The sequence below is a fragment of the Sinohyriopsis cumingii genome, chromosome 4, assembly GCF_028554795.1.
Source record: "Sinohyriopsis cumingii isolate HCF-2022 chromosome 4, ASM2855479v2, whole genome shotgun sequence".
NCBI classification, from domain to species: Eukaryota; Metazoa; Mollusca; class Bivalvia; order Unionida; family Unionidae; genus Sinohyriopsis; species Sinohyriopsis cumingii.
Genome location: NC_142964.1, coordinates 67,427,965 through 67,451,916, shown reverse-complemented (window position 1 = coordinate 67,451,916; position 23,952 = coordinate 67,427,965). Strand labels below are relative to the sequence as shown.

At 34.9% G+C, this 23,952-nt stretch overlaps 1 protein-coding gene across 8 annotated transcripts in view; it reads right to left on the bottom strand.

The window, feature by feature from the left end:
* Positions 1-23,952, bottom strand: part of LOC149801378 (uncharacterized) — a 106,936-nt gene that overhangs the window by 39,790 nt on the left and 43,194 nt on the right. For 4 of the 8 annotated variants that reach the window (XM_089955448.1, XM_089955449.1, XM_089955445.1 and 1 more), the window contains exons 2-3: positions 8,484-9,250; positions 4,849-5,002 (exon numbers count right to left, since the gene is read on the bottom strand). In XM_089955448.1, coding sequence (XP_089811574.1) covers positions 4,849-5,002; positions 8,484-9,223 — 894 coding nt within the window. In that variant the 5' untranslated portion in view covers positions 9,224-9,250. Of the gene's footprint in view, positions 1-4,848; positions 5,003-8,483; positions 9,251-20,369; positions 20,459-21,507; positions 21,789-23,952 lie in introns of those variants that run through there. The other 4 variants (XR_016420634.1, XR_016420635.1, XM_089955443.1 and 1 more) reach the window with 2 other exon arrangements.

Sequence of the window (23,952 nt, the reverse complement as noted above, 5' to 3'; positions counted from 1 at the left end):
TCGTCAGCACATAGTAAGTACCTTCACAACAAAATATGTTAAGTCCAGGTCCAAATTAAGAAAAACAGATGCCACATATTTTCAAGGTAGTAAGTCAGCTCGTCAATTAATGATTAATTTTTAAAAACCAATCAAGTGGAATAAAATGTTTTTGGATGAAATTCCGATGTATGGTTTTTTACAAATGAAAAATTATTTCTATAAATAGATAGTTTGTGATAAAACAAAGTATATCAATATAAATACTCATTCTGAAGCAGCAGCAAATCTAAAACCAAAACTGACACATCTCCTAGAAAAAATAATAATTAAATGTATCACTGACTTCTTTTGTGTACAACTTTTTATACTTACCTTGAGTATTTTTGTAAAAATAAAGTTTTACTAATATCTAACTCCCATTCAGATTTTCAGGAAAAAATTTCTGGTTAGATTTGTTAAAACCAGTCAAAGGTGAGAGCTATTTTGTTCTACTTATGATTTCAACTGAACACTATAGACAATAATAATCGGGGCCCCGAGTGGCCGAGTGGTCTAAAGCGTTCTCCGTTACGGATCATTGCCATCTCACCTCTGTCTGCATGGGTTCAAGTCTCCAATTCGGCCAACGTGGGTATGTGAGAAAGCTTGCCAGTAGCGTCTCGTGGGTCGGTGGTTCTTTCCAGGGTTTTCCCAGGTTCTTCCTCCACCATTAATACTGGCCGCCATGTGTAGCCTATCGTGTGCTGAAAAATGGCGTTAAACCCTACAACAACAACAACAACAATAATAATCATAATACTAAATTTATTTTAGTAGGAGAAGCAAATAACACAAGCAGTAATATGTATAACAATTAAATAACACTGATACACTAGTTGCATGCATGCATAATAAACATTTCAATACAAATATACAAATACATGATCCACCAAGGATGACCCATAAAATTCTATACAAACTTATTTTAGTGGAGTCCTATTGCTTACTGCACATTAGATTGTGGTATACATTTTTTATGGCGCTGTATGACTCTTGTACAAGAGCATAATCTCATATTAAGTTGTTATGGAAAACTGTATAATCTCAAGTGTGTACAATACACACCAAGTATATTGTCCATTTTCCATTTGTATGTTTGTAGTCCTGCAACAGAATGAAATCTGCCGAATTCACAACTGAAGTCAGGCCCATACTACACTGTGCTGTTGGACAATAAAAATGACAAAACTAACCAAAATTATTTTAATAATACAGTTGTTTCAATTCTACACCTAATGTTAACTTCTCAAAAAAAACTGGTTGGTTAGGTTTCATTTTGTATAATGATGTCATAAAGTAGTTCCAGTTTTTATACTGTGCCAATATGGAATTAAGAAACTCTGTATCAGATTGTTGGAAAATATTTAATTGGAGCTAGGCATCATTTATAAATATGTAGTAAGAACAAGAGGCACAAGTGGGACTAAGATCACTGGCCTGACTGACATCAGCCTAATGGCCAAACGTAAGAGCAGTTGACTAAGAAATCCAAATCAGTAGGATGCTTTCTACTGAAATGACTCGACTGCTTTTCATTTTGTACGTTATTAAAACATTTATCTTAACCCATATTTGATCAAACATCAGAGTCATTTGTCAATGATGCTCTCAAAGTCAATGTCGGTCAAAATTCTGTTCATCACTTATATTATTAATAAAGTTGTATAAAACTTGTCTACTTTAATTATGGCAGAACAGTTGTTTTTTGGGAGGGGGGTTTAACACCATTTTCAGCACATGACGGGTTATATATGGCAGGCAATAAACTGGAGGAAAAAGAACCTGTGAAAACCCAGGTAAGAATCAAAGACCTCTAGGAAGCTATTGGCAAGATTTCTCACATACTCACATTGACTAAGCCTGAAACACAAAACCACATGGAAAGAGGAGAGATGACAGTGATTGGTAAAAGGCAAGTGATTGAGACCACTCAGTCAGTGAAGACAGAACATCCTCTTTTGTATAAATCTAAATAACATTCAAGCAAAGGCTCTTCCACTCAAATTCCTGTCACACAAGTAATTTAGAAGGAGTTATTAAAAACTTTTCTTTTTTCAGTAACAGCAGCCATAGGTGATGGCAGATTGGCACTGTTTGTATAAACAGTGACTTTTTTGATAGTAGATTGGCATAATTTTTACAGACCTGAAAGGTCTTCTTGCTCCAGGATGCTCAAGTAAATACCATTTAGTTGTTTTGAAGATGTCACTTGAAAGGATTATCTATAGCTGATTGAAATCTTTTTATAAATAAAAGATAGGTCTTCATACAGGAATGCCTTCTGTCAAGTATGGTCAAATTTTATTCAGATTATTGCTTAAAAGCATTTTCTTTTTTAGTAATGGCAGCCATTTTTTTAATGGCAGACTGTTGTTCAGAGGGTCAATACAGGTACTGTATAATATCTGGAATTGCATTATAATGAACGTATTATAACAAGGGAGAGCAGTACTTCTACACCAGTTATTAAACTATTGTGGAAAACATGGTCGATTCATAAAAAATCTGAATAATTTATATATAACTAAGGCTCCATATCAACTGACAGATCACACAAGACACTATTAGTGAAAAGTTGGAATCAAGTTTTACCTGCCACATGCAGTCAGGCCAAGTAATGTACAAGATAATGAGAAGAGAAATGAGCCAATTACTGTATTCCATATACATATAATTTTTAATTACATGACACACAAACATTAAGAAAAGATGTCCTTTGATGGATAGGGCATATAATAAGGTCAAAGAATGTTCATTTAACACAATGATTTTGACAAGACAGCAAATGCATCAAAGAATATTGCACTTGTACACTGCGTATTGGTAAATGTTAAAGCATCTGGCGTTAAAAAGATATTTTATTGGGACTGTGACAGTAAGTAGCTCTTGGAAGAAAACTGTCATCATGCACATTTCCCAACCTGGCTGTGAAAATAATACACAGGTCAAGGTCACTTTTACCCTACATGTAAATTCTATATTTAATTGTTCTTTACTGGGCTGCATGCACTGCACATTAGTCTGGTTCTTCTGTTTCTGCATTCCACTGGTATTGACAACATTTACATTCCCCTAAAGCTGAGACAAATGTAGGTTAATTGCATTACATGTAGTCCGAACTAGTTGATATTTGTCATTGTCTCAATAAAAGATCTTCATATCATACATAATTACCACTTGTGTAATTAAAAGAATGTCGTAACTTTCTAAGATCTTAAGAAGGTACTTTTTTCATCAAACTGTCAAAATTCATCAAAAATATACAACCAGTCCTTTAAAAAAAATGGATATTTGCCTGCAGCTATGCTTAATATAAACTCTTATATCATTCCACTGAGACAAATTAAACACTGCTTATGCTATGTGAATTTTTTATAACAAAAAGAAAAATCACAACAAAAATAGTTTTAGTTCCTTTCCAGATCAACAAGAAACTTGAATATGTCAGTTGGGTGCAGTGACCTGGAAGAGCTTACAATTTATAATACTCAGTTAATAACAAAGCATTGCTGGAACTTGTCTCCAGACACTATAAGTGTATTTGGTTTGGAGCTTTATGGCTCAGCAACATAAGTAGGTTATTTAGTACTGAGGCACTTGGAATGAAGTGCCTCCCCAGGAATACTCCACAGTATAGCCTAGTTTCTGCCTCCAGAATCACCTCATAAAACATGCAGGAGAGTGCAAATGGGTCTATTCTAAATCCCCAATATTATCACTCATGGAGTAATAGTTCAAAACTTATCTTAGATGCACAGAGGTATCAAATAATAGAACTAGCATAACTACAGTCAGAGTACTTTACTGGTTAATTCAAAGGTCAATGCTCTTGGAAACATGCCAAAGTCTGCTGAGAAAAGTACAGCTGATGGGGGCGGGGCAGGCGGGTATAGTGTGGGGCAGGGGTGATCTACCAGCATAACAGTGCATCCTAAAGTAATATCCTTTATCTATGAAAGGTAGATCCATGGTGAAAACTTAATGAAACAAAATGAAACAAATGATCAGTGTCACCTGACATACATTTATGCAAACCTGATGAATAAATAATTTAAAGCAAATTTAGGTGCGTGCAAAGTAGATATATAGGTTAATAATACAAGGTATCTTTTCTGATAGATTTTATTTTAAAAAACTGTCGAATCACTTCTATTTGTGGTGCAGCAGGGTAAATCTTCAAGAAAAATCAACGGGATTTCAAACCAGACCATTATTTGTTCATTAAATCCACTGTATGTCCAGGAATCCCCACCCCACATTTATGCAAATGGATGGTAGAATTTGCCCAAAAATTGTCAATTCTAGAATAGACCCTGGAGGAGTACCAATTTCAGTGGTACCAATTTTGCGGGGTGGGGCTGGGTGAAGTTGCTGCCAATTTTTGTGCATTTCATACACAAAACCTTCAAGACTGAGATTGAAAATTTACTTGAAACTTAGCAGTCGAACCTCTATGAAGCCATTAAAAATAATTTCAAAGAATTGTTAGTCCCTTCTATAAAGCTTCTTTGGAGTATTCCTTTAAGCTGTGAACCATTAACTATTATTTCCAATAATCTAATTTTAAATGGGTCTTTTAATTTCATTATAAAATATAGGTCATAGTTAGCTAGTTTTCAAAGATCACTGAAGTACTCCTCATTTAACAATTACATTGAAATTCATGTTATATTGTCTGAGAAAACAAACTAAATGTACACCCTGGTAGCAAAGTTGATGCCAGATTGACAGACATCATCAATGCATAAGAAGTAATTGCTCTACCAGCTGACCACAACTGGTTTACATATGCATGTGTAAACAAACAAAGTATGTAACTATACTCACCTCCTGCTCCGTTACCACAACTGGAATGAGATATGCAACTGTCTGTCCACCAGTAACTTGTCTGATCTGTATGCCAGTTGGGATTTCGCTATCATTGATAGCACGGCGAACTGACCAACACTCCAGCACCGGATTTCTCTGATAATTCACTAACCTACATGAATAAACAAAAGGATGAGAAAACAAAAATCCCATAAAAATTTTGCAAAGAACTCAGACTAAATTGTCCAGAATTAAATTCTGCAATGATCTTAATGGTCTTTTGTGTAGCTATATCAATTATTAGCTTAAGATAACAAAATGACATGTCCCCATGCTAGAAAAATACATTTTACAGTATTTATCACATGATAAACTCAGAGACCTGCCTTTAAATATTTTAACAAGAGTGGCACATGATAAACTCATCTTGTGAACTTTTCCCTAATACCCCTTAATAGCAGATACTAAACCTTTTTATCTCCAAAGAAAAGATAAGACTGCAACTAGAGTTAAGGGAGAAGGCAAACAAGATTGTAAAATAATGATTCCTTATGAGGATGACACCTTCACGAAGGACTACGAACACTGCCCACATTTCTAGGTTGGTGGTGTGAAGGGTCACTTCTTTCTGAGATAACAGTCACTGAAGAACTAACCCCTTCTGGCTTAGGGTGAGTACCCCACCCCAATCTGATAATAGACATTATAAAAATACTTCTGGTGAAAACTCCATGGCAGTATGACTTTCTATTCCAAAGTAATAACGATAACACAATTCCAAGAAGATGATGACTTGGGCAGCCATATTGGATGTCTGAGCATCGCCATTTTCATTTAGAAAAACCAATCAGACCATGAGATTTATGTGTATGTAAAGATTCACGGCAATCCTCCAAGAGGAGGAGTAGTGGTAACAAAATTGTACTAATGGCTGGAAGCTGGATGCCGAACACCCTAAATCCTCTTATGGTCTACGAACAGATGAGTCAAATACATTACTCTGCTGAAATTAAGATGTTAAATTTACACCTTCACTGAAAAAAGACTCACCAGCTGTAAGAATTCTTTAAAGTACAGTATTTCTCCAAAGATAAGACAAGGGGGCCAGCAGCCCAACATATTTGTCATGAAGTAGGTGTGGGCTTCCTATAAAAACCAAGGTCAATTTGAAAACTGAAAGTTAAAAGGGAAAATCTCCCTCTCCCGCTTCATTTGAAAACAGGATTATTTTTTCTGAGGAGTCCTTATTTTAAACACATTGCTACAAGAAACATTTCTTCCACAATGTGAAAGTCTTTTCACAAAATACTTCCATACATCCTTTATACTCGAGGAAGTTAGGCTGGTCCAGTTGTTAATACATATACACTCTGCTCTAGCTAAACTTTTATATAATTCATCGAGCCTGAAATAATTCCATAATGTATAGGATACCATATTGCAAATTATTTGAACAGAGAAATTTGTGCCATTTAGTTGTTTCATAATAAAACTGTGAACATAAATTCCATTAAAATGTTAAGCTCATAAAAATGTACAATCCAATAAAATCAAACTGTACAAATAAAAACGGATTGTAGTCCCCTATTTCTTTTAATGAGAATACTTACGTAGTTTCTGTTCTCAGAATGCATGTTAAAAATACAACATCAATGCAAACAGTATCCTAAATATGTTTCTTTCAAGGATCATCCATTCCTTGGTACTAATGTATAAAACAGAAAATAAATTAATTACTGACACTGATGCAACCAATTAAAAGTTGACTGGCAAATATACCCTTGCATTAGCCAATCAAGATTACAATAGAAGGGGACAGGAGTGCCAAGGTTGCCAAATACTCTTGTATTTTTATTTTACTCCCAGCTCACATTTCAGATTAACTTGAAACCACTGTACTATTATTTCCACTTGGTTTTTACTTCACTGAGTTGTAAAGAAGAGCTCATCTGACCTGACCATATTGAGATTTTTTAGCTGAGAGCAATTCAGCTTACACTGAGAAATTCACTGGAGGATTGTTCCTGCTACAATTCTAAGGGTTGTTTCAGCTAAAAAATAAAATCTCCCTTTATTTGCAACTGGTAAAATATAATGTTTCAAAATTTAAAAACACTCTTTTTGGACAAAACTGTTTAACATACAAACATGGTAATAACCTATAATAATAGCTTTTTAAAAAAATGTTCATCTACTTGACTCCACCATTGGTGTCACGGCCAATAAAAAGTAATACCTAATTCCCAATCAGAGCATCATCATCTCTTTCCCATTCAAACTGAATAACATTTACTCTCTGAAAAAGGCTGTAATTCATGATGCTTTCGAGATTGGTAAGAGTCTGGTAGACAAGAATCTGGCCAATGTGTGAAGAATGGATCCTTAAGTACATTATTGGCTATATACTTGTAAGTTTAGGTGTGGTATCCCCAAAAAGGCAAACAAAACAATCTGGATTTTTTTAAACGTAGCTTTAACAATTTTTCAGTCATATTGCTACAATGTCTGCAGTGTAACAGTTTATAGTGATGTCTACCACTGGGGCATCATGCCACAGACATGTAGCATGATGTCCCACCCAGTCACATTATCCTGACACCAGGCCAACCAGTCCTAACATTACCCTTTTAATGTTGAGCGCCAAGCAAGGCAGCTGTTAGTACCATTTTTGTAAGTCTTTGGTATGACTTGGCCAGGGATCGAACCCACAACCTACCGCATCTGAGGCGAATGCTCTAACCACTAGACCACCAGAGCAGTCGCAAACAAAACAAAGATAAAAGTAATTAATATTATGGTGAATGGCATATTATACACCAAACTGTGCTCAAAAGTCTTCTATGTAAACAGTGAAAAGTTTTCTGCAAAACAATACCTTTTCTAGTCACAATGAACTTAACCTTCGACCCCAGAATCAATATGCTTCCTCATTACCACACTGTACACCATGCTTAAAGTTTTGTCAACGTGATGCAGAATTAATCTTAATGTGCAAATCAATTTTCTTCTTTCAGTCACTGCGATCTTGACCTCTTACCCTTTGAGCCCACAATCAGTACAGTTCTTTCTTCCTTACCCAAAGTGCAAACCATACACCAAGTTTGGTAAACATAGATGATTGAGAATTCCAGTTAATGTGCAGAAACCTTTTTTCTTCTTAGAGGCATAGTGATGCTTGACTTTTCAACCCCCAAATAATGTGGTTCTTATCACAACCGCAACCTATCCACAAATTTTGTTGGATACAGACGGTGGAGAATTTGAGTTTATGTGCATGAACCACATATTCTTTCAGTAACAGTGACCTCAACCTTTGAACTTATGACCCTGAATGCATATATATAGTTCTTCCTTACCCATACACAAGCCTATCAACAAATCTGACTAACACTACATGGTGAACAACTCACATTTTACAGAAACAAAACTCATAATAGGCTGATCGATGGATGGGCATCATAAGACCAAAAATAAAAGAAGTGTTTTTCCAGTTGGCCATTGTCCCTGTTTCTCATTGCTGACCCTAGCACTTTTTTCCCCCCATTTAAACAAAATTCTTTGAGAATGCTTTGTGATTTTCATATCATAACCCGAGGGGTTTACACGGCATGGGGACAAGTATCATGCAGCTATATCATTCATTCTTTACTCACCTTTGATGATTGCATATATACATTTTGTGTCGAAAGTCCTCTTCCTTTTCTTTTGGTGGAAGATTATTTCCTTGCAGGAGCTGAGCTGCTGAAAGGGAACTTCTGAAACGTTTATCAGAGGACATTGGCCTTAACCATAACATGGATGGCCCATGATCCTCTGCTTCTTGTTCAAGTCTTAATTTCAAGGTCAAAATGTGGCCATAACCATTCAGATTAAAGTAAAGTCTAATGTTATGTGTAATTGTGCTGTTTAATGGAAGCCCCATTCCGACACCATTGCTCTTTGCCAAGACCACGCACTCTGTTACTGTGCCAGCTTGTGTAGTAATGGTCTCTTTTCCAAAAACTCCATGTTTTTTGGTTTTGTGAATAATGATGCCAATGTTCAAATTCACTCTATCCCCCGGAATGTATGGAAAGGTGATAATATTTTTACTGTTGGGATCATCTGGTGACCACACCCATTTGTTTCCATGGCGAACCAGCTGTTTTTCAAGTCTCAACGTCTCTGTTTGATAGTTCTCCTGGTATGAGAAAGAAAGTTTCACATCCAAAAGTTTCACTTTTTTTGTGAGTTTGTTTCTATGAATCTCAATGGATGGTATGCCAACTCTGAGACAGCGGGAAACTGACTGACGGACAATGTGGTCATTAGTCTCTTTTATGGAAGTTGCTAGCAATTCTTTTTCACGAAGATTTTCCATCTTCAACCTCGGTATGTAGTCCTTGATCACCATACTTGTAACTGATGAAATCTGACTGACCTGAAAAACAATATGTATATTTGAAGAAAAAAAGGGCTTGTGAAGTTTCATCTTATATCGGAGCATACCAGTATGGAACAAAAATGTGTTGCTTGATTTATTGACTGATAACCGGATGAATTAATATACTGTTAAATGTTCTTTCTGAAGTCTTGATCTAAGTTATAAAGTACTATAAAGAAATAATTTAAAACTCTGCTAATTGCACATTATGGGAAGGTGGTATATGACAGCCATGAGACTTTGTTATCTACCCATATTTATGCTTCCCTTCTACAGCCCACTGTCAACCATGCATTACTCAAAAAGGAACTGGACATTTAATTTTCAGGAGGAGGGTTTAAAATTTCTGACCCCACATAGCTTGAACTAATCTTCTTGCTCTGATTTGTAAACAAACCAATAATATCGAATAATGGGGAAAAAAATATTTTAAGGTGAAAGAAAATAAAATAATCCTGGTTTAAAAGAAAATCTTAGACCCCCTCCCCTTTGGAAATGAAATGGTTGGTTCCAAAGGTATTCAGCTTCACCTGTTAATCGATCTGTCAAGTCCAATTAGCTCAGAATATCAAGCAATTTTCCTCAAGGGCAAATTGCTTCGAATGATCTAATATAGAAATATACTCCCTTTTATACTGGCACTTTGGCCATTAAAAGTATCTTCTAAGTATTTCTATAACAAGTAAATAAAGAAAAAGGGACCAAGGTGAATGAATAATAGGTTTTTCTTGTAACAATCAGAAAAATAAACGGCATAATATCAAACTAAGAACTGACAACATAGCTCTAAAAAGCTGAAAAAAGTAGACCATGCTAAGTAACTGATGATGAACTTGTTTCCCTTTAGATTTAAATGATCAATAAAGTTTTTATATCAATTTTTCTTTTCAAACAATTTTTGGCAGATACTGTTGGCTGAAATTAAAGCAATTAATTCTGCATAATGTTTCTTTTTGATTAAAGATGTAAAAAGGCCACTTTATTTCCGTCTATATAAACCATCTGACCTAGGATAATTAATAGACGAGTCTGAACTTCTTTGATGATTAACATTTCATTTTACACCACACTTCTGCATTTATCATACCATATATATATATATATATATATATATATATATATATATATATATATATATATATATATATATATATATATATATATATATATATATCAAATATGTGTCAAGACCAACTGCAAACTGCACAGACCCAGATCTGCCAGCACATAATGCTCTGGCAGAGCTGGGCATGTGCAGTTTGTTAGGAGTAATCAGTAGAACAAACAATATAGACCCTGACCTACAGGCACATTATGCTTGGCAAATCAGGATCTTTGTTGTTTGCAGTTTGGGTTGACTTGTAAGTTTCTATATATGGTAACTTTAACACTGTGGTAGTCCTGGTGGATTGCCCATAAGAGTGCATCAATCACAAACAAACCACACTAAACTGCTAAAAACGTTCGAGACAAGCGGTGCATTTTGGGTGTAAATCGAAAATAATCTAGTAAAGTACAGTTAAATTACAGCAAATACTAGAATACTGATGAGACCTACAAAAACAAAGTGTTCTTCTCAGGCCAACAAGATATACAGTACCAGGACCACAACCCCTTAGTGTCAGCAGCACTAGCTGTTCCCCCATCATCATAAAGTCTTAGCCCCACCACAAACCTTTGCTCTACACTTTCATTACTGTAGCACATAGCTTAAAGATCCCATCTTACCATAATACTTTCTTTTATAACACTGATTTCATAATTTACTTAAAAATGTCATTAATACAGAAATACTTCCCCATTTCTGAAACTGTACACAATATAATAACTTGTGGAATCAGTGCCAATTACAAGACTGCATGAACCGTGAATACATTTGCTGCTTTTCTAGTGTTTCCTCCAGGAAATGTGTCAGACATACTGATCAACCACTAGAATCGAGCTCTAACAAAGCAATTTTTAGCACTGAGCAATGATACGCATTCTTTGATTGTCTAGTTTTTAAGAGCTTATTATCAACAATATTGTGCATTGGCAGACATGCAACTTTCTGTATTCAGTGGTAATGTCTGCTTTTCTTTCTAATTCTAATGCATATAGAATGTGGTGCAACTTTTATTTAATGATCACAGTCAATCTGATAAAGTTAAACAACTGGAAGTTTTATTCTTATTTGTTAAAAGGTAAAACTATTTATCACACATTTTCTAAATCCTTAGATGATACTGTTCTTTTACTAAAAGTGTAACCCACCATCCTTAAAAACCAAAACCCTCCCCCATTCCAAGGTGACATTCCCTCTGTGTGTGAAAGTCCCAGCAAACTTACTGCATATCTCAACAATTTCTGGGAAGATCTATATTAATAAATACATAGTGCAATCATGCTGCAATAGGTTAATGCATGGACCAGTATGCACAAGAGAGTTATAATAACAATAATAATAATAATAATAATAATAAATTTATTTAAAGAAGCCCATTTGGTCAACAAACCAATATTCAATGCAGCCTTCAATAACTAAATGCATATCATGTGCATTTATTAGAAGTTCTGGTGTCCTTAAGTAATAAAGCTATTAAACATTAAATAAACGACACACTGATTCTATTAAATATGAATAGGGCATTACAGACAAGAACATAAAGGATTCAAGCAGCAAGGAAAATAAATCCATACAAGGCATTACTGGTGAGTACATGAAAGTGCATTGTTTTAAAGAGTAAAAGTGAATTGCACTAAAGGAATCAAATTATTGTTTCTATCAAAAGTTGATTCAGATGCTTCTTAAAACTATTGGACAAGTCAGCTAACTTGTACAGAGTTGAATGGAGTTTCATACTTTGGCTCACAAAAAAAACCCAACTCATTTTATAAAATTCAGAATTTTGTTTAAGCAAATACAAATTGATGTTGTTTGAGATGCTCCATTCATACATATGTACAGTTTCCACAAATTTAAAGTTACTTGCAAGATCATCAGAAGCCAAAATATGCAAGGATTTGTAATAGCAACAAACTGCTGAATAGGAAGCCACCCTTGGACTTTAAAAAGATTTCTTGACATTTTTTTCTATATCGGCATTTTAAAAAAAGCAGCTCTCTTTTCAAATTTCAGATATCTTGATCTTTGTATCATTATTACTCCAAACAGAACCACAATATCTGACATGTAATATGAAGGCAAACACAAAAATCTGTGTTTTATCAGTTAGCTGACTGTTCCAGCTTTTTGTTGCCAACCATAGCACCCACCCCCCCACCCCCCCCACCCCCCCGCCTTTTCATAACAGACCAGATTTAAAATTTTCCAGAAATAATGTTCACTCAATAGAACCATAAAAATATAAAAAAGTTCAGTCTGTCAGAAAAGGGTCAGTTGGGAATCAGGAAATACTGAATTTTATTCTATCCCATCTGTAGTACTGTTGTAAGCAAAATCTGACCCCATAGTCACAAAACTGCCTGAGCATAAATACTGAACTGAAAGAAGAAAAAAAATTGACAGCATGGTATTGGTCACGCTACTGACAGCTCACACTTCAAACTACATCACTGTCATAACACTGTTCTGATCCCGTAGTCATCTGAACCATAACCAATTGTTTCTAGACATAAGTACACAAGAACACTGACTGCATCCTATCTAAGTTATCACAAATAGTATTTTTACAAAAATAATAAGATAAAAGAACCATATATGTATAGCTCAGATTACATCTGTGTATTCTGATGCCTGCCACATGCTTCCCTGTAACAACATCAACCCTGTGTTCCAAGACTGCAAATAAAAGTATTTCTCATTTTTCCTCTTAGTAGTCAAAACGTTCTGCCAAATTTATAGCAGTGTGGCATGAGTGTTATGCTACCAAAGGTGAGACAACTCAGTGCGAGGAAGATGGCTTGGTAATGCCGCCTCTAATAATAGTAAATTTAGCCTTTAACTTTTTAATAATGAATAACAAATGTATTTCCAAAATCATTTCTTATTAGAAACAAAAAATGTTTGCCAAGCTATGTATATCCTATCAAGTGCTGAAAAATGACATTAAACCAACAAAATGAACAAACAAACCTTTAATAATGTCAAGGAAGTAAACAAAGTGGTTTGGGGGAGGGGGGTAAACTTTGCTAGTGTGATTAAGTCAAATCATTAAACAATACAAACTGAGGTGAGATTATTGCTCATCTTTTATGTTTAATACTGCTAAGCAAATGAAAAGAGATATGTATGACCGAAATTCCACATCCACAAGAGTGACAGTTGATGACTTGATGGCATAACCAGGGGATGATTTATAACATAAACATAAATATGTCCAGAAACCCTGGACTGGTTTTGATACTGAATGCTTCTCTCAAGTGTACTTGGGTCTAAATTGTCCAATATCATCATTTTTCAAGTAGCACCAGGATAATCTGATACAATAAATTACCCCTAGTTCAAAAATGCAGTTTATTCCAGCTATAAATCTTTAATGTTTTCCATTTCTTCCAATGTTGATTGCATCAAGAGCCCCCTATATCTTTCATAATGGACTTTAAGCTCTAACTCATTATTCTGACATAATCATACTGGTTTTAACCGGTTTCATACATAACTGAGAAATCTGGTGACCAACATTCAGAATTATGTGCTGCTATGAGGTAATTTCTTGACCTTGTCCTTGTTTTACATTATATCAAAAAAAGACCCATGAAATATGGACATTACATAGATTTTCACTATTAACATGTATTTGTTTTAAGACTTTTTTCTTTCAATTTTCCTTCTGCAGTTTATCTTTTTAAAAAGGTTGAAAGTGTATGTATGCAACCAAAAGCTGCAATTATACACAGATTAACTGTCAACGACAATACAAAAGACATCTACAATAATTTACTTCAATGTAGCCATTGATGTAATGCAGGTATAGTCATGGATATCAGTGTATTCATTGGATATTCTTCAAAATAATGTACCCCTGCATAAGATGACCACACATATCATATTAGATTCTGTCTCCCCTGAACAGTGTTATCGTGAGGGACCACTATACTATATATAATGTTCTCTACTATAAAGTGACCTTGTCTATAATACAGAACACATTTATGGCTTCTATGAACAATGTTATTGAGCGGGACCAATGTACTGTGTTTAATGTACCCCCATTATAAGGTGACCTTTCTTATATCACAGTATGCATCTATGGCTTTCCTGAACAATGTTATAATGATGGACCAATGTACTGTTTTATATTCCCCAGTATAAGGTGACCTTGATTATATCACATAAATACTTTTACAGTTCCCCAATCAGTGTTATAGTAAGTAACCAATGCACCCCAGTATAAGGTGACCCTACCTATAACACAGATGAATTCTATGGTTCCTCATAAATTTTATATATAATGTGGGACCAATGTATTACTATAGTGAGTTTCAATGTACTATTTATAATGTACCCCAGTATATGGTGAGGGACTATTGTATCATGCTTATGACAAAAATGCTCTAGAATGCTAAATTAGTTCTGATAGGTAGGGTACATATACAGAGCTTTCTACAGAGAAAATCCAAGGAATGGTGGCACTGGAAATCTGTATGATAAACGAGTGGACTACATGCATTTTGGTGAAGTCTTTCTACATTATCTACACATGAACATCAATCATGTGTTATCAATTTGTGCTCAAGCTGATCAAAATCAGCAACAAATTTCCATCAATCAATTTACACTGATCATCTAAAGCATCTTTGGTACACTGTATTTAGTAAGTCATCTTGTTTTATGTTCAGTTCAGTCGAAAATGAACTGTAACAATCTTTTATCTTCATTTTCTGGGTCTTTCATGAGTCCGTGAGACCTAAAAGCCAACCCCTCTTTTATTTTATTCAATCTTCCTTTGCAACAAAGATGAAAAATTAGGGTCAACACAGCACAATAAAATTAGGATTTAACTGTAGTAATAGTATACATTTTATTAGGTAAGTGAGTCAAATTAGGAAAATATAAAACATAACTGATGGAGAGTCTAAAATGCATTCAAAAGTGGCACTGATAAAAAAAAAAATACATCTAAGCTGCAGACACTGAAAAAATGTATTATCAACACAGAAATTGTCCAAAATGCAACCTTAGTGTGCCAATGTTCTGTACCTGAGTTACCTGGCAGGCACTTAAATTCAATCAATAAAACATCTCAATTCTAGCTCACATCAGATAAGTCATCAAAGAGAACAATGAAGAATATCACATACTTGTGTAATTCAATCTATCAGGTGCATGCTACTGTCTTAATTAAAATACAGAAATATGCACATAATATGGTTGAAGATAAATATGCATACACACTGAAGGCCTTGCACTGCAATTCCTGTCTCTCAGTGCTTTCAAAATAAAGGCTGCAACAATGCATTATGATCTGACCCATTCATGAGTAAGCACACACAACCATAAATACGAAGAGTCAGTTAATGTTTTTTATGTGCAAGCACATATGGGGTGCATCTTAAGGAGTTTTCTCATGGATTTTTAAACATACCAAACCTCCTCCTTAGTCTGACCTGTCACATTTGTGCTTCAAGTGAGCCTTCATCCTTGTCAGCAGCTACTGTATTTCCCATGACTTTTAAAAGAACTAAAGGAAAACACTCCCACATTTAGGACAATTCCATTCTATTCTGAGAGGTGCAATCGGTTGATTCTTGCTAATTTCTACAGACAATTGTGCCAAAATAGATATATGTAACATGTGCAAGAAACTGTATAATATATTTTTAAATCCTTAATTTATTTCTTCATTAAATCACACCTATATTCTGAAAATTCTTCCATTTCATTCACATGGCAGGGGAAATTTACTCCCTAAATTCTCAGTCGTAGAATATACCTTTCCTTCATCTCACAGTCATCATGCTAATTAAGACACTTAGCATTAATAGACAATTATTGCAGCATTCTAATATGGTGTAACTAAAAGAAATGTCATTACTGCAAGAAGACATGCAAGAAGGGGATGACATACAGTATGGACTGGTTTATTCTGATGCATACTTTTAACACACAACTACAGTTTAATTACATTAATACACATATATCATAATTTCCATAAATGCAACACTTGTAATAACATGTGTCATAGCATTATGAAAATATGTATGTATGTATGTATGTTACAGCATTCAGGTGGCACCTTGTTGCACTGTAGCGGCTTCATGGTGCCAATTACATGTAAAATAAAAAATAAAATTAAGAATTGCACAAAAACACATAGGAAGATAAATTGTTAAAAATATAAACACTGCATATGACATGATAGAATATAGGCTAAAAGACTTTAAAATTTTGGATAAGGTATATGTCTTTCACAACAATATTACATGATTTGGTCAAATAAAATCAACATTTTGTACAAAATGATATAAAAAAAATTTAATTTGTGCTCGTTTCAAAATGAAGGCTCTCAAATGTTTAAAGTGTTTCAACATGTTGCATAAATTTTGTTTGCAATGAGCACTCATGAAAGATCCTCTATATATCAACTGAAAGCATATGCTTCCTTCAATGACTCATTTTGGGAGGAAACTTATTTAATGACAAATGGTGCAAAGTTGACATATGCTCCAAAAAGTCTGGAAAAAGAAATATTTTCTTCAAGCAGTCACTTCTATACAGAATAAACCGTCAACTAAAATTGATGATAGTTAAGAAAAAAAACTGAACAAAAATATGCAAATCCACAACCACTTTTAAGTTCCAAGAAAATCACCATGACAATCATTCAACAAAAACAACAACCTGTTGGAATAGCCTGTATTTGTAAATAAGTTTGTTTTTAGTGTTGATTTGAATCGGAATTCATTCAATATAAATTCTACGTATTCAAAATAACTTAAGTTGATCACAAGCAATGCAGTAAGCTTGGACAACTCAAACATCAATCACCTGAATACATTCAAATGACTTGCTACATCTAAGTAGCTGCACCGAGCTGCCTACAACCCCACCCCTTAACCACAAGACTTAAAACAACTGAAAACTCATGCACAGAAAACAGTCCCACATTAGTTTTGTTTTCAAAATTTAAATATTTATGCTACAAATTTGAATACTATGCTGCAACAGTACTACAACCTGTCTTGATTGATATCCTCCTCCCCAAAAGGAAACAAGAAAAACTCATTCACAATCAGTAATCTCTCCAAAAAAGTCATTAGAACTAGTCTGCCACCACAAAGGGAAGCATTCAGAATCTGATTCTGGATTATACTCAAACTGAATTGTACATTATCTTGCTTATAATTCAAGTAAAAGCACTTTTTAGGTTCCTAAAATTTAATATATGGAATCCTTTATATTTCTAGAAAATAGCTGAGGAATTAAAAATTTATTCAGTGGGAATGCAAGAATCCTCTGTTGAAAATTCAAGATTTTATTATTTATTTTAATTACTTATGCTTGCTGAATGTCTGTAAAATACCAAATTGTTGCCAACCATGCAATAAGGTGTTCCTAAATCTAAATTTAAAGAAATAGGGGTGTTAAACAGGAGCTAGGTCTTGGAGATCATAAAATGTCCATGGCTGAGTTGAAGGTGGAGACTGTGTCAACCAAACAAAGAGGATTTTACTTATGAAACACCATTCTGAATGACTGTTGGTGGGAACTCAAGCTCAAACTTTTACCACCTTTAGCCTCGTCTTCACTAATACCGATGGTCTCCGTCAAGTCTTTCAAGTCAAGTTTTACTTTACTAATGTTACATTGAAGTTTTCCAATTTAGTATAATATAATATAATATAATTGTTGCACAACCTGAAAACACAATGGTAACTGGTCCCTATTTCATCTGTCTATTATCAGTAGGTATATACACATATGATCACAGCTTTAAGCTACATGATGAATAAAAGCTTATTGTGCCCTAAGAAAATGATGCAAGAATCGGAACTTTTTCCAGCTTTCTGCACTTTGCAATGTCCAAGGTTCAATAGGAGTCCTGCCTTTCATGCACTATGTACTGACCACATCACTGGTCATACGAATCATAAGCTTGATGGCAAAATAACAGACTTAGTGTTGAGCAGGGAGACCTTTGATTACATTATTACAATGAATATACATGTAAATTCTCTCATGCATATAAATGTTGCTAAGTAAGCTTTCCACCTGGACACTTTGATTTATAATCAGCTGATTTATTCTCCTCTGAGCCTCACACCTCTCTATTTTGCCATCCATCATGTTTGTGCTGTGGTGTAATTTGTGCCGACTCTGAAATGTCCAATTGTGGTAATTTGCTGCTACTTTCCAGTTACCATTTCTCCTACTTTGCTCAACTCATAAAATGTGAAAACCCTTATGAATTAGTTCTTACACCTAAGTAATTGCCCCTTCCTAACAATGTAATGTTTATACATAAAGCAAAATTTGTATTATATGGTCAAAAATAAACTAACATTTTAAAATGCTGTGCATTCGTATACATATTTTAAAAATATATAAGTAATGTCTTTGCAGAAAATTTATGCTGGGTCTTTTTCTGATTAATGGCATAAAAATATCTAAATACTTGTACCATGAAAACTACACATGCTTTAATATGTATCTAGAAAAATTTACTAAGGACAGGCTCACAGCATTCATGGAAACCTCAACAGGAAGGAAAAATCTGTACAAAATATGTATGAAATATTAATTATAATTTGAATAATAGCAGACATTATGGTACTGTAGCTACTTGCATGAAAGTCATATCTAATGGCAAACTTCATAGACTTGGATCTTGATCTATTCAGCTAGTTAGGAATAATGATTGGAACATACAGCACACAACCTGATCTGCTGGTGCATCACATGATGGCATATCAGGATCTACGTTGTTTGCACTTGGACCTGACAAATATGCAAATATATACTGAAGTTTGGTTTGGTTTGGATCAGTGAATTAATGTCAGAGTAACACGAGGCCAAAAACTATACAGTGCCTCTCTTCAGACTTTGTAACTAGAAACTTGTTATGTTTTGGTGTCAAATATATTACCATGTATAGTTGTTTATAAAATGAATCTAACTGAAAATTGCACAGATCCAGATCTGCCCCTGCACAATGCACCAGCAGATCTGAGTCTGTGTAGTTTGTTATGAGTTATCAGTGGAACAAACAACATAGACCCTGATCTGCAGACACATTATGCTATGGCAGATAGAGATCTTTGTTGTTTGCATGTATATATGGTAGTTTACAAGGATATTAACTGTCATCTTACAGTTGTATTGTTGTCAGCAAATTTGGCCATTGCTGACATCAGCAGATGGATATGCAATAAAGAAAAATACATGGTGTATTTTCGATTTTTCCCCGAGTCTGGAATGGGGGAGCATAAAACAAATAATTATGGGGAACATGCATTCCTACACTCATGATGCATGTAGGAGAGTGTATCAGATCTATTCTACATCTCGCAGCCCACAGGGTTGGAGCAATGACAACTATTTAAAGCACTAATGATTTCCTATGCAAATTTTATCAAATCTGCCACAAATTAAACGTAATTAGTCCAATGCTGAGGCAAACATTAATAAATTAATAAATCTAACTGCCAAATCTGTGTTGCTACTGATAGATGAGTATTGGTCTGAACTCTCCTGTTCATTCAAATGTGCAATTCTGCTGACCGCAAATCTTTCTGGAAAATCCCAGTGTACAGATTAGACACTTACCGGTATTTGGAAACAATCATTTCCAGCATGAAATTCAAATGGCCACAGGACATAGGGTTGTATTATTCCACATGGACTGACAAGTCATCAAACATAAGATTTGATCCAGAAATATTCTGTAGAAAAAGGCCTTTCAGGTGACAAAAGCTTAAAAGATCTGAGAAATATTGTTAAGTGTCTGAAATGTACACAATTATATTGCTCAGATTTGTCTGCAAATGTTTCCTTGATTTTATGAATAGGTGCTATCAAACACACAAATAGTCAATCAGAATCAACACAGATTTGGGGGTAGATTCAACACAGATTTGGGGGTCTAATTCATCAGACTAGTAACACCAGTGCACTCCAAAGATAAAACCCATACCCATTTTTAAAAAAATGTCAGGAAACAAATCAAGTCCAAACCTGTGTATAATATAATACTGAGCACTGACCCATGAGACCATCCATCCTCACTAATCGAAAGTTGCTGATCACATCTGTTCACACTGAACTTAGGTACATGTAGCTAGCTCATGCTATATAGCATTCTAATATATAACTGAATGCAGCTGAAAGAAACTGATGTAAATACATGTACACTGCTCATTACATTTACCTAGGAAGTTTACAGTAATAATCACTGCAGCCTCTGTGTACAGCAACATATGTTGCAAGTTAGTTTCTCATTTTAAACCATCCATACTTTTTTTCAACTCAGGTATATCATGTGCGCATCATGTCTTTCCTGTATTGAATACCTAACCTGTGCATCATTTTCTTTCACTGGTCAAAAAATTTCACTTACTATTGAGAGAAACTTTTTCATCCATGAGTTTCTTCATTTTTGAGGGTTTAAATCCAATTGTTAGCACATGACAGGCTATATACATAATTGCAAGTAATTATCTGGTTGAGGATCAACCCAGGAAACAACCCCCCTCCCCTCTGATCTATAGGAAGCTACTGGCAAGCTTTCTTATATTGGTCAAGCTGAGACTCAAAGCAACACGGACACAGGTGAGATGCATGTGATCTTTAAAGGCAAGTAAGTGCCTTATATCCGTCTGCCACTCTGGGCCTCCTTCTTCCATGAGAAAGCGTCCGTTAACTTTATATGCCAAAAAGTAATCCGGAACAAAATGGATGGTTAACCTTTGGCTAGTGAAGATGAGGATAATCTAAGAGCTGTCTTATTGAGCAGGTGGTCTGTTATATAGAAGTACATACTGTGTTGATCAAATAAATGAGATCACTGATACAATATTTGGCCCTCAGATGTGATTTGCAGCTTTAGCCTGTATTATTCTTACAAATAATTCAGACCCTTAAATAACTTCACTCCAGTTCCCTCAGTGCTAAATAACCTATTTGTGCTGCTTTGCTGCAAAACACCAAACTAAACCAGATAACCCTATATCTAGCCACTTTTTTTGTTTTAATCCGAGTTAAAAAATATATATTTTTTAAATCTTTTAAACTGACACACTATGTTCATCATTTCAGTTGATAATTAAAGAAGCTGGTATTATATGGGGGGAAAAAAATTCCCAGACTCACTTACCTTTCTACTATTGTAATTCAAGATGAGAACAAAGGAATTTTATCAAACAACAGAAATCTTGGTCCAGTGTGTCTAATAACTGATAGCCAACATGTAGTCAACTGAATGTGGCCCTCTCCGAATGATAATGGCACAGCTGATAATCAACAGGCAAATGTCAACCTAACCTGGTTTCAGTGTGCTGCAAAGCTGTGTCTGATAGTGAAAGAATACAACCTAGTTTCCACCTGACTTTATATACACAGATGAAGGTTGTAGCCAGTTCAGTTGTGCCACAGTGCTGTCACTGACACTGAATGAAGGAATATTACCTTGTTCCACCTTATATATAAAGTATATACCTACCTGGACACTCACTCAAGCCTTGAAAATTGAAGACAGCCAGACAGACTGGGTGATCACTGTACATGAACTTTTTATCTGGGTTCATAAAGTGAGAAAAGCATTATACTACACTGAGGACTTAATGAATATCCACAGGCCAGAACTGTGGTATCAACCAGGCTCAGGCAACAGTACGCTTTCCTAAATACTTAACTCATGTGAACAAATTCAAGGGCCTCATGACAAAATCTTAAGGTGACCCATCTTGAAGGTTAGATCCCAAATTAATGTTAAAAGTATAGTAATATATCACTTTCTTTAAATTGTTATGGTGAATTGTGGTGGCTTAGCTAGTAGAGCATCCAACTCATAATCTAATGGGTTGCACATCCGATACCTGCACAGGCCTGAGCCTGAGCGAGCTACCTCAATGTGTCCTTGGGAAAGGACAGAAATTAAAACCAATCAACATCAAATTTTGTAGGGAAAGTAAGGTGGTCTGTCCTTAATGTTTATTTATATGTTTATTATAGACATAAAACTTTGCAGTGCAGCCAGCTTAGTTCCATTCAATGTCCATGTAAATGTCACTCTAATTTGCACACACTTTAGTTCGGAGCCATGAATCATATGGCATAATTCTTGTTAATCTTTGCTGTGGAAAATACTGACACCATTTTAAATCCTTAATATTTACAGCAAATTTTACAACCCAATTTGTGATTTTCTTTTATTAGTACTAACAGTGGCTCATTGTGATGGGATGGTGGAGGTTGTGTGAGAGATATCTTTCATTAAGGTTTTTGGCCATCATTATCTAGATGATTTACCATGGTGTTATTGTCTGGATCGAGTATTTAATAACATAAAATATGAAATTAAGAGATGGAATAACAAATGATTAAGCAGAGATAAAGAATAACAGGAGCCACCATAAGTAAAATACAACAATTTACATGTAATCAATTACATAAACAAAAATTACAAGTGACTAATTCGATTTCTCTCAGAAATTGAGCTACAAAATTCTGTTCAAGTCATTTAGTCATTCTGTTACTGATATAACAAACTTCATCATATGATCAAGTGAAAAATCGACTCTGATTGCCGGCATGACAGCATCCAATTCACTGCTGGTGACTGGTTGACATTTAAGTATCTTTCCTTCTCTCGCTTTCTCTTTTAGCCTCTTCAAGTTATCAAATCTTTGTAGCAGACTGCACTCTCTTTCCCACTGTGCAGTCAGGTGTTTAACTATTTGGTTTTTTCCTCACCCTTTATCTGAGATTCATACCTCCCAATGAAGTTGGATTTCTCCCCTTTTCATGTCTCTCCCTTTCCGATACACACACCCTTTAGGACAATCCAACAAGAAATCTATTATTTCCCAGAGTCAAGACTTCTCATTCGGCAGAAAAACTTGGACAGATTAATTATGATGGATCTATTTTAAAAACCTTAAATTATGTCTGGGAACACACACACACACACACAACCTCATTTAGGCCTGGGTGAGTACTAAAACCACAACTCATGGATCATGAGTCTGATGATCTACCAAGTAAGCAGCCAATGTTCCAAAATGATAACTTGAAAAGTGCTATTTATTTCAAAAGATAACAGAAAAATCTTCATAGCTTTCTGTCTAATTTGGTCAAAGACTGCTGTATATTATAAATACATGTATTATATCTTTTCCATTTTTAGTAACAGCAGCCATATTTGATTGTGCATCCGCATTATTTTGTACTAACTTCAAAAACCTTTCCTGACAGGATGCTTTCTGTCAATCTGGGACAAATTCTGTTGACTGGGTTTTTTTTGCTTTTGAGAAGCAGTCATTTCATGGATTTTCTGTTTCAATTAATGGCGGTCATATCTGATACTGAATCAGCAAGATTTGAATAATTTAAGTGAGGCTTTCAATTCAGAATGCTTTCTGTCCGATTTAGTCAAGTTTTGTTATGCAGCCTCTATCAAGCGTGTATGTCTGTGTGTATTTGATTTGGATTTTTTTGCGTCATATTGCTACGATGTCTGCAGTGTGGCAATTTACAGTGATGTCTAGCACTGCATCATGCACTAGGCTGACCAGTCCTAACACTAACCTTCTAGTGCTGA